The sequence below is a fragment of the Geospiza fortis genome, unplaced genomic scaffold, assembly GCF_000277835.1.
Source record: "Geospiza fortis unplaced genomic scaffold, GeoFor_1.0 scaffold97, whole genome shotgun sequence".
NCBI classification, from domain to species: domain Eukaryota; kingdom Metazoa; phylum Chordata; class Aves; order Passeriformes; family Thraupidae; genus Geospiza; species Geospiza fortis.
Genome location: NW_005054343.1, coordinates 3,062,729 through 3,073,526, shown reverse-complemented (window position 1 = coordinate 3,073,526; position 10,798 = coordinate 3,062,729). Strand labels below are relative to the sequence as shown.

The 10,798-nt window shown below is 59.9% G+C and overlaps 1 protein-coding gene across 1 annotated transcript in view; it reads left to right on the top strand.

The window, feature by feature from the left end:
• The first annotated feature begins 40 nt into the window (after positions 1-40).
• MTSS2 (MTSS I-BAR domain containing 2) overlaps positions 41-10,798 on the top strand; it is a 12,154-nt gene continuing 1,396 nt past the window's right edge. Inside the window, exons 1-15 of the mRNA XM_031058396.1 lie at positions 41-64; positions 3,530-3,591; positions 3,696-3,769; positions 5,514-5,598; positions 5,769-5,860; positions 5,940-6,014; positions 6,270-6,278; positions 6,728-6,885; positions 6,966-7,073; positions 7,150-7,247; positions 7,753-7,963; positions 8,693-8,770; positions 8,976-9,152; positions 9,247-9,412; positions 10,119-10,796. Coding sequence (XP_030914256.1) covers positions 41-64; positions 3,530-3,591; positions 3,696-3,769; positions 5,514-5,598; positions 5,769-5,860; positions 5,940-6,014; positions 6,270-6,278; positions 6,728-6,885; positions 6,966-7,073; positions 7,150-7,247; positions 7,753-7,963; positions 8,693-8,770; positions 8,976-9,152; positions 9,247-9,412; positions 10,119-10,796 — 2,095 coding nt within the window. The remainder of the gene's footprint in view (positions 65-3,529; positions 3,592-3,695; positions 3,770-5,513; positions 5,599-5,768; positions 5,861-5,939; positions 6,015-6,269; positions 6,279-6,727; positions 6,886-6,965; positions 7,074-7,149; positions 7,248-7,752; positions 7,964-8,692; positions 8,771-8,975; positions 9,153-9,246; positions 9,413-10,118; positions 10,797-10,798) is intronic.

Genomic DNA, 10,798 nt, shown 5'->3' with positions numbered 1-10,798 from the left:
TCCCGCGGTGGGTAGCGAGGCTCTGCTGCCCAGCCGCGAGATGGGGATTGGAGCCCCGCATCGGGTATCGGAGCCCGAACATCAGCCCCGCAGCGGGTGTCGGGATCCCACGTCGGCTGTCAGAGCCCGGCACGGGTTCCCAGAGCCCCACATCAGCCCCTTACTGGGCATCGGAGCTCTGTGCTGGGCGTCGGAACCCTGGAGACCGCAGCCCCCCACCATCTCTATATCCAGCGTTGGATATTGGAGCTCCATCCTGGGGATTGCAGTCCCACATCATCCCCAGATCCGTCACTGGCTACCGGAGCCCCGTTCTGGGTGCTGCAGCCCTATATCTGCCCTGTTATCCTTCACTGGGTATCAGAGCACCATGTCAGGCATCAAGGTCTCACACTGGGTGTCAGAGCGTGGCACTGGGTGCCAGAGCCCCGCATCAACCCCGCGATATTCATCGGGGCCCTGCATTGGGCATTGGAGCCCATCCTGGGGATCCTGGCTCCATATCAGCCCTGTATCCATCCCCGGGTGCCTGAGCCCCTTGTTGGGTGACACAGAGCAGGCATCACTGCCCCTCGCCAGGTACCACTGGCCCCACACCGGGCATTGCCACCCACTTCAGGCATCATCATGTTGTCCCTGTCCTCCCTGGCCCATGTGAAATCTCTGGATTTTTGTCGGACCCAGTGGGGTTGACACCAGTGGAACAAAAAGGTCCCCTAGCTCCTTGATCCCATTTCCTAACCCGGGAAGAGGATATTGCCTCCACCCTCCCTGGGAGCAGGATGGGGCCATGTTTAAAAAAACCTTTTTGTTTGTTTGTTTTCATTTCAAAAAATACATTAAAAATGCTGAGGGGCATTTCTGACCAGGGGGGGGGGGGGGGGAGGGGGCCCCCAGCCATGTTTCTTCATGTCAGGGGACCGAAATTCCCACAGCCAGCTCCAGCACTGGGGTTTAGCCCTAGTCATTTTTGGGAGGCAAACGCTCTCTTCCTCCTCCTCCTCCTCCTCCTCCTCCTCCTCTTCCTCTCTTCATGCTGCAGACCCGTCCAGACAATGCTGTCATTGCCAAAGCAGGGGAGGGGGGATAAAAAAAAAAATAAAAGCCTTGCTGGGAAGGAGATTAACCCCTTCGAGGGGCAGTGGTGGCTCTGCAGCCGGACTCTGGCTCAGGGCTGGGAGAAGAGCTCCAGGGAGAAAATCCCAACTCTCCCCAGGGCAGAGGGATCCAGGGCTGGTGCAAAACGGGTGCTGGGGTGATCAGCTGCCTCCCCCAAACACCTTCACCTTAGCCACCCTCTCCAGGCGGCCTGGCTGAGTCCTACACTCCCGGGGGGGATGTGGGGGCAGCCCCTGCCTCAGTTTCCCCATTCACCTGCTGAGGTTTCAGAGGCGATAAGCCAGCCCAGAGCTGTCACCTCCCAGGGACGTGCCCAGCATCGTCCCGATGCGGTGGCGCTGGGAACCCCTCACCCGAGGAGACTGGGCTGGGGTCAATTTCATGCCATTTGAAGGTAGGAAAGACTAAAGAAAAATGATGGAAAAGGAGGAAAGCCCCACCACACTACAGCCTCAGCCTGTGCCCTGCACAGCCCCAGCTGAGTGCCAGTGGCACCTGAGGGTGTGCTGTCCCCATCTCCCAGCCATGTGGGTGTCCTGGCACGGGCACTGGGGGACAAGTAACTCTCTGCTTGAAGAACTGCTGCCATTGAAGGGCAGTGATGTGCTTATGGTCCTATGGCTGGGACCCCTGTGCTGGTCACAGGGCAAAGGGACCTTATTTTGGTGGTGGGTGGCTATTTGAGCACCCCTTGGCCTGTGGTGGGGAGAATTTGTTTGTTGGTGACAATCCCTAAGCTGGCTTCATTCCTGTTGCCTCTCCTCGTGTGCTCAGTGTCCCTGAGTGACCTTGGCATGTCCTTGTGCCCATTGTCCTCTTCCCCATCCTCCTCATGCCTGGCATCACAGGGGTTTGGGGGCATCACAGCCTGCTCCCTTCTACAGGGGAGCCTCAGCTGGCCTACCCAGGGTGGCCAAGGAAGGTGGCCCAGAGCCAGTGGCCCAGGAGTGGTGGCCCAGCCCTCTGGCAACGACAGTCCCTGGGGACCCACAACCAGGGGGTCACTACCACAAGTGCTGTGTGAAGTGGCACCCTCAAACCCGTTCTTTGCTGGCTCATGAAGAAATAGGGGCTTTCGTGGTCCCAAAAAATGCTGGGCTGGTCTCATGCTGCCTCAGTGCAAACCTTGTCCCCAAAGCTGCCACCAAGCCATGGGGATGTGTGGCAATGTACATGTCCCAGCCTGGTGGCTGCCCTAGGGGAGTTTACAGATGCCTGTCTCTGCCATTGGATGGTGACACCAGGACAGCACCGGGATTTTGTCACTAGGACAACAGGACCAGGATTGACCTTGCTAGGAGAGCAGCACCAGCATGGCTTCACCAGGATGATGACACCAGGACTGGCCCTACTGGATGGCTTTGCTGGGATAGTAGCACTGGGACCAGCTTCACTGGAACAGCACTGGAATGGCCTTGCCTGGATGGTGGCACCTGGATAGCTTCACTGGAATGATGGCACCCGTACTGGCCATGCAAGGGTGACACTGGGATGGCCTTGTCAAGATAGCACCAGGATTAATCTCACCAGGACAACATGGACTGGCCTTGCTGGGATGGTGACACTGGGATAGCCTGGCTGTATGGAGGATCAGGATCAGCCTTGTTGTGATGGCACCAGGATGGCCTCGCTGGGATGGCACTGCAGCTGGCATTACTGGGACAGTCCTCACTGGAATGGCAGCAGCATGGTCTGCTGGGACTGGCTTCACTGGGACAGCGCTGAGATAGACTTGCTGAAACAGTGGCACTGGGATGGCCTCGCTGGGATGGTGGCACTGGGACTGCCCTGGGATGACTCCATTGGAGTGGTTGCACCAGGACAGCCCTGGAACAGCCTCTCCACAAGGGCAGTGGGAATGGTCTTGCACAGATGGCCTTGCCAGGATGGCACCAGAGTGGCCTCATTGGCACAGCGCTGGGGTGGCCTCCCAAGCACCTGTGCCCTGTCCCTGTCCCCACACAACTGCCCCATTCAGGGCTCTGGGGACCCTGACCTCCCCTCCTGCCCTGTTGGTCCTTGGGCTCAGGGGAGGTGAGGACTGGGGCTCCTATCTGTGGGACTGGAGCTCTCCATGATGGTGGGTTTGGCCATCAGTGCTTTGGGGGGAAGCTGCTGCTGGGGGTCTCCTCTACTGCTGGCCAGAGTCATAAAGATTTTTCGCTTCATGGCCTCAATGAGAAAGAGATCACTCAAAATCCTGGGATCTCCATGGTCTATAAGTTTGGGTGGCCAGACTGGAAAGGGAAAAAATCAGGAGGGAAAAGAGTTGTGCTCAGCCTTTATTAGCCATCAGAGAGGCTATTGATCTGCCCTCTCTGCACCGGTGCAGGAGGGACCTGCCCTGACTGGGGAAGCAGCGCAGGGGGTGAGGGTCCCTGTCTCTCACCATCACCCTTCCTCCTTGCAGAGCTCCTACCCCATATGGGAGGATTTCAACTCGAAGGCCACCAAGCTGCACTCCCAGCTCAGGTGAGTGGCCAAAGGGGGGGTGGGACATGTGGGATCCCCCTCCTCATTGGCCCATCCTCAGTGTCCCACAGCCACTGAGCTCCCCCTCGCTCTCTCTGCCTCAGGACCACGGTGCTGGCCGCAGTTGCCTTCCTGGATGCCTTCCAGAAAGTGGCTGACATGGCCACCAACACCCGAGGTAGGGGCCTCTCTCCTAGGGGTGGGCATCCCCAGGCTTGTCTGGGCAGGGGGCAGGTGGTGAGTGTCCCCTGTGGGGTGTCCCCTGCCCACATTTCTGGGGTGGAGTTCAAGCAGTAGCTTCACCATCCACAGAGAGACGTCCAGCCTGTTCCCACACCAAGGTGGAGCATTCCCTGGGAAGCAGCATTGGAAGGATGGAATGGGGAGGGAGAAGGAGGTGGGCACCCGTGTGGGTGCTGCTCCTCACCACCCATGGGTGCTTAGCCACATTTTCTGATGGGGCTGGGACATTCAGGGTGGCTCAGCCCCATTTCAGGGTCTCCTGCACCCGTCTCTGCCCCCTGGGATGCAGAATCCACCTTGCTTGTCCCTGGCACCCATCTGGGAAGTTCCCAGGGGGGTCCCAGCTGCTCCGGGGGTCTCCAGGGAAGGGGAATTAGCTAGAGGGAGATTCAGGAGTCCGAGCTTCGCTGTTTTGGGGACAAACCCTAACTCACCAGGGAGGTGACTGAAGAGCCAAGGCTGCCTGTGGGGTCCCCCATACTGTTGGGGAGTGAGGGGGAAGGAGCCCCGGACCCTCTCTGGGTGCCTGCTGGCAGTGAGGAGCCACTTCCCACTGCCTGGCTTCTGCCAAGCAGATGGTCCCGGGCTGGTTTGCAGACTGGCGGGATCCAGGCCATCTGGAGCCACGCGAGGAGGAGGAGGAGGAGGCAGCAGCTTGAGCCAGGATCAGCTTTGCCTCCAAACCCACTAGCCCACTGCACCAGGGGGATTAGGGCTCCTCCAGCTCCCTGTCAGCCCGGGCAGTCAAAGCAAGGAGGAGGCACAGGAGCAATGCTGGGGACAGCTGGGGACCAGCGCCACAGGAGCCAGTGTCACCCTGTGGTGCTGCTATACCTGCAGGGCTTTTTGGGAGGGTGGGCAGCAGAGCAGCAGCGTGGGGAAACTGAGGCACTGGGTGGGGGCTGGCTGCTGGCCTTGCACACAGTGCATGAGAATCGGATTAGAAGCAGCAGGAGCTGGGATAAAAGCATTAGGAGCTGGATTAGGAGACTACCCCAGTGTAGGAGAAGGCCCATGGGTTCCCTTATTTCCATAGCACTGGGAGACTGAGGGACATCCAAAACTCCTTCAAAGGGGTGGGAGGTTTTTTTGGAGGCTTTTTTAGGGGAGAGAAAGGCTGAATGTCACTCCTCAGTTTGCCCAAGGATTTTTGATTTCCGTTTTTCGTGGGAATTGCCAGCAGCACTGCCACCATGTGGCCGTCCTTAGGCTTCAGCGGTTTCGCCTAAAAAGGATGCTCCTGCTATCTGCTGCTGCAAATATCCCCCTGCCAGGAGTTTGGACTCCCTTTTTATCTACTCGGGATTGTGCCTAGAGGTGCGGGACAGAGCTGGCTGCCTGGAACTAAGCCAGGGTACCTCATCACCTCCCTTCCCTGGCCCCCCAGTGCCAAATTTAAGACAAACTGAGAAAAAACGGGAGCAGGTTCTAATTTCAAAGCCTCCAGAAGAGGTATTTAGTGTTTCAGGTATTAGTTAGTGGATGATGATTTATTTATTTATTTATTTTGTGGATTTATCGTGGGAAAAAACAAGCCACCCGCTGTCTTAAGTGTCCCCAGTGCATCCCAGTGCTGATGGTCCCTGTCACGAGCCACCCTGCTCCTGCCATGCAAACTGGGCTGGGCCTGGTGTGGGGGTGTCCCTGCCCCTCGTCAGCAGCACTTTGCTCCCCCCCAGGTGCCACGAGGGACATCGGCTCGGCGCTGACCCGCATGTGCATGCGGCACCGCAGCATCGAGGCCAAGCTCCGGCAGTTCACCAAGTAAGCGGGTCCAGGAGCAGCTCCAAGCCCACGGCGCTGGTGACACAGCCTGGCCAGGCTCATTCCCTCCCTAAGGAGGGGATGCTGGGTGCTGGCCGGGCATGGGTGGGGAATGGCTCCCGCCTGGCTCCAGCACTCTCCCACACTCTGCTTCTCTCTCCCTGCTCCAGTGCCCTCATGGAGAGCCTGATAAACCCTTTGCAGGACAGGATTGAGGACTGGAAGAAAACTGCCAATCAGCTGGACAAGGACCATGCGAAAGGTACGAGGGGGACAGGATGGATCTGTGCAGGGTGGCTGCTGGGCAGGTGTCCCCTCTGACAGCACTTCTGCACCCCCAGAGTACAAGCGAGCACGCCATGAGATCAAGAAAAAGTCCTCTGACACCCTCAAGCTCCAGAAAAAGGCTCGCAAAGGTGAGAGGGAGTCTCCTGGGGGGTGCCCCCACCAGCCCCTCTGCAGCACCCCCAGCCAGGGCCGGTATCCCGGCTGTGGCACTGCCAACCGGGGGTGGGCACTAGGGGGGTCCTGCTGCCCCCCTGTAGAAAGGGAGGTGCCAGCACGGCCCGGGGGTGGCGGGGAGGCGGGGCATGCGCCCCAGCCTTCGGCCTCTTTTCACACGTTTTCTCTGTCTCCTTCTCTCTTCCCTCCCCTCCACATCCTTCCTGTAGAGCTACTTGGTAAGTGAACCGCTGCCCCCCACCACCGGCCCCCTCTCTGCTTCCTCATCTACTCCCCCAGTCTCCCCAGCCTCTGTCTATCTGTCCGTCCATCCATCCGCTCCCTGTTCCCACCCTCACCCTGCTTTTAGCTTAGCTTAGCCTGCACCCCATATCCTGAGGCGATGCCAGACTCACCGTGTGGCAGCCCAAGGGCTCCTCTGGTCCCAAGTGCCAGGGATGGGGATGGAGTGGCAGAGAAGCCCCCTGCCCAGGGCTGCTGTGGGGTGAGGGTGCTCCTGGGCCTTCCAGGGAGAAGAGCAGAGTGGGAGACCTATGGTATGTGCTGGAATGTGCGGATGGGGTGATGTCCCCAAGGTGGGGGAATGGCCTCAGCTTGGCAGTGGCACCGCCAGCAGACTGGGGAGGGTGTCAGGGCAGCCCAGGGCTGACAGTGCCCCATCTCTCAGGGAAGGGCGACCTGCAGCCCCAGCTGGACAACGCGCTGCAGGACGTCAATGACATGTACCTGCTGCTGGAGGAGACGGAGAAGCAGGCGGTCCGCAAAGCCCTCATCGAGGAGCGGGGCCGCTTCTGCACCTTCATCACCTTCCTGCAGCCCGTGGTGGTGAGTGTTGGGGGCTGGGAGGGTCAAGGGTTGTTCCTTCTGCCCAGTGGATGCTGATGCTCTCTCTTGTCTGTCCTCAGAACGGGGAGCTCACCATGCTGGGAGAGATCACCCACCTGCAGGGCATCATCGAGGACCTGGTGGTGCTCACCGCTGAGCCCCACAAGTTGCCCCCCGCCAGTGAGCAGGTCAGTAGGGGTGAGACAGGGATCAGGGGAGCAGGGAGGCATCTTTGGGGGGACTTAGACCCCATCTTTCCTGCAGGTGATCAAGGACCTGAAGGGCTCTGACTACAGCTGGTCCTACCAGACGCCCCCATCCTCGCCCAGCAGCTCCAGCTCCCGCAAGTCCAGCATGTGCAGGTATGGTGAGGTGGGCTCCACACCCAACCACAGCCAGGAAATCCAGCCCTCTTCGTTAACCTCAGTGGGTTAATGATGCTTACAGCCTTTGGGGATGCTGACAAGGTGCATGTCCACCCTCTCATGTCCATATGGGCAGGTGGCTCCCATTAATATGGAGGAATTGGTCTTGGTGCACTGGGCAGGGCTGGTGGACCTATGGGGCAGGATGGGGGCCCGACACATGCCCTGTACTCCAGGATGTGGGGATGATGTGTGCCATGCATGGCTGTCAGGGGGCAAGCATACCCACCTCTGTCATGTCCCCTAGCCTGTTCCCTGCCACAGGGCCACCCCAGGAGGCAAAGGGACACCCCCAGGAGGACTACATGCCTCAGTTTCCCCAGGCTGGGATGTGTGGCAGGGCACTGGCCCTCCTGCCACCGCCGAACCTCTGTCTTAAATTCTCTTTTCCTTCCTTTGTCCTGCCCACCGGCGTGTCCCCGTCCCCCCGGCGCCCCCCCAGCAGCGTTAGCAGTGCCAAGGGTGGCATGGCGTGGCCCGGCGGGGCTCAGACCTGCTCACCCAGTTCCACCTATCGCTACCGCAGCCTGGCGCAGCCCCCCGCCGCCGCCACCCGCCTCTCCAGCGTCTCCTCCCACGACTCCGGCTTCATCTCCCAGGACGCCGCTTATTCCAAACCACCTTCCCCCATGCCCTCGGACATCACCAGCCAGGTACAGGGAGGGTGCTCCGTGCTGCCAGCCTCCATGCCTCAGTTTCCTCTTCCATAGAATGGGTGGGTGGTGCTGGGTGCAGCACAAGGGTGCAGTGCACAGGTGATGAGACCCACCCTCAGAAGTACTTCCATCTGTGTTGGCATCATGGGGAATAAATACTGGGAATATTGAGGGTGCCTGCCATGGTTGTGGGCATCCTGGGCCACATGACAGAGAAACCCTATCAATGAACTCCCCCAGGGATGAGGCACAGAGATCCCTCTCCCTGTGCCAGGAGAACAGAGTGTTTCCCAATCACCACAGCCCCATAATACCCAGTTTGTAGCACCCACCAGGCAGCATGGAGCAAAGCTTCTCCTTCATGCTGCACCATCCCCAGTGCCAAGGATGCTCCAGGATCCCCAGGGAGTTGCCATTCCTGGCTGTCCATGCTAACCTGGCATCACCAAGCCAGCAAGGTCCCCGCTCCCCGAAATACCTCTTGACTCTGCATGGCTTGGGGTGAGAGGGGGAAGGGTTGGGGCAGTGCATCATCCCAGTTCTTGACCCCGCTGCCAAGGTTGCATCCTGCTCTACATCCTGCAGCCTCCGCCAGAGGGGAGGAGGGCTGGGGGCCTTGCTCAGACAGGGAGCTGTGGGTGCTGCTCTAACTGGGGTCATGGCTCTGGCTTTGCTTGCTAACTGCCTCTTCTCTTACCCTCCGGCTCTCGGCTCATCACGGCACAGCAGAAGTCCTCCAGCTCGGCGTCCTCTGAGGCATCCGAAACCTGCCAGTCAGTTAGCGAGTGCAGCTCCCCCACCTCGGTTAGTCCTTGCCATCCCACCAGGGTTGCATTTCACACGTGGTTCCCCCCTCACTTCATGGGACCCTCCCCTCCCTTCCTGCATGGGGCAGAGCATCCTGAGCAGCACCCGTGGCTTGACACGGGGGACAGCAGCTTCAGACCTCTCCTGCCACACTCCTGCTCCCAGTGTCACCAGCATAACCCGCATGCCTTGCCTGTTGCAGGACTGGTCCAAGGCCAGCCCCTATGACCAGCCAGTGGTCCCTACCCTGCAGCGGCGCAAGGACCGCGTGGAGCACCTGCGGGAGGCCGAGATGGGCTCTCCTGCTGGGAGCTACCCAGGCATCGGTGCCGAGGATGCTCCCAGGCCCCGGATGTCACCAGCTACAATTGCTGCCAAGGTACCAGCTGTGGCAGGGAGGGCACAGAGTGGGGAGCTGCTGGGAACTCCTGGAGGAGGAACCAGGGTGCTGACAGTGCCCTTTGCCCCAGCAGCATGGGGAGGAGGTGTCCCCTGCCGCCAGCGACCTGGCCATGGTCTTGACCCGTGGGCTGAGCTTGGAGCACCAGAAGAGCAGCCGGGACTCACTGCAGTACTCCAGTGGCTACAGCACGCAGACCACCACCCCCTCCTGCTCTGAGGACACCATCCCTTCCCAAGGTACTGGCACTGGAGGTACCTGGGACCACCTGAAATGACACTTAGAGTAGGGAAGGGCACAACAGAGGTTTTGGTGGTCCTGGGGCACATTGCTGTGCTCTGGGTGTCATAGCATCGGGCTATGGTCATACTGTGTAGGGGCTGGTGCCACAAATAACCACAGCTTTTCCTGGTTATTTGGGTGCTAGCTGGGGCTCAGTGGATGCAGTTGTGCCACAAGTGCCGTAACAGGTGATGTGGTGATGTGTCTGTGCACGGAGGTTGAGTACAGGTGGAGATGGTGGCAGATGGTAGGTGATGGCAACAGAGTCAGTAGTTGGAGATCAAACAACCACGTCTGTCATGATGGTGGCATGATGATGGCTGAGCCATTTATGAGCATGTGGTGGTGACAGTGGAGATTGACTGTGCTTGTGTGGTGATGGCTGTGATTGGGGAGGTTGTGATGGTGACAGTTGGGTTTGCTTGTGATTTCAGTGTGATGGCTGGGATGACTGTGCTTTCTTACAGTGGTGATGTTTGTGTTTGATGGTGAGCATGTTGTGCCAGCAATGATTGGGACAGTAGTGGTTGTGTGACAGTTGTGACAGTTGAATTTGGTGATTGTTGTGCTGTGATGGAGGAAGCTGGGGCTGGCTTTAATGACATGGTTGAGCTTGGCTACCACTGCCCCCCAGCCACACTGATGGTGCTGCTCCCTCCCCAGGCTCCGACTACGACTGCTACTCGGTGAACGGTGACGTGGAGTGTGACCCCCAGAGCGATTTCGACAAGTCCTCCACCATCCCACGCAACAGCAACATCGCCCAGAACTACCGGCGGATGATCCAGACCAAGCGTCCCGCCTCCACTGCCGGGCTGCCCACCGGCACCAACCTCCCGGCCGGCACCACCCCGGGGGTGGCCACCATCCGCCGCACGCCCTCCACCAAGCCCTCGGTCCGCCGTACGCTCTCCAACGCCGGCCCCATCCCCATCCGACCCCCCATCGTCCCTGTGAAGACCCCCACAGTGCCCGACTCCCCTGGCTACGCCGGCCCTATGCGGGTGGGCAGCGAAGAGTGCGTCTTCTATGCCGACGATGCCTCTCCGAACCCCCTGGATTTTGCCAAAGCTTCGCCCAAGCGGCTGAGCCTTCCCAACACCGCCTGGGGTGGCGGTGCCATGGAGATCTCTGTCTACCCCGGGGCCGGCCAGCACCTCTCCGCTGAGGAAGAGGAGGACCAACAGTTGGCTGCCAACCGGCACAGTTTGGTGGAGAAGATTGGGGAGCTGGTGGCCGGCGCCCACGCCCTGGGGGAAGGCCAGTTCCCCTTCCCCACCGCCCTCGTGGGGTCCGGCCCCGGCGAGGAGACCCCCGCGCCACCCCCCGCCGCCTCCATGGGC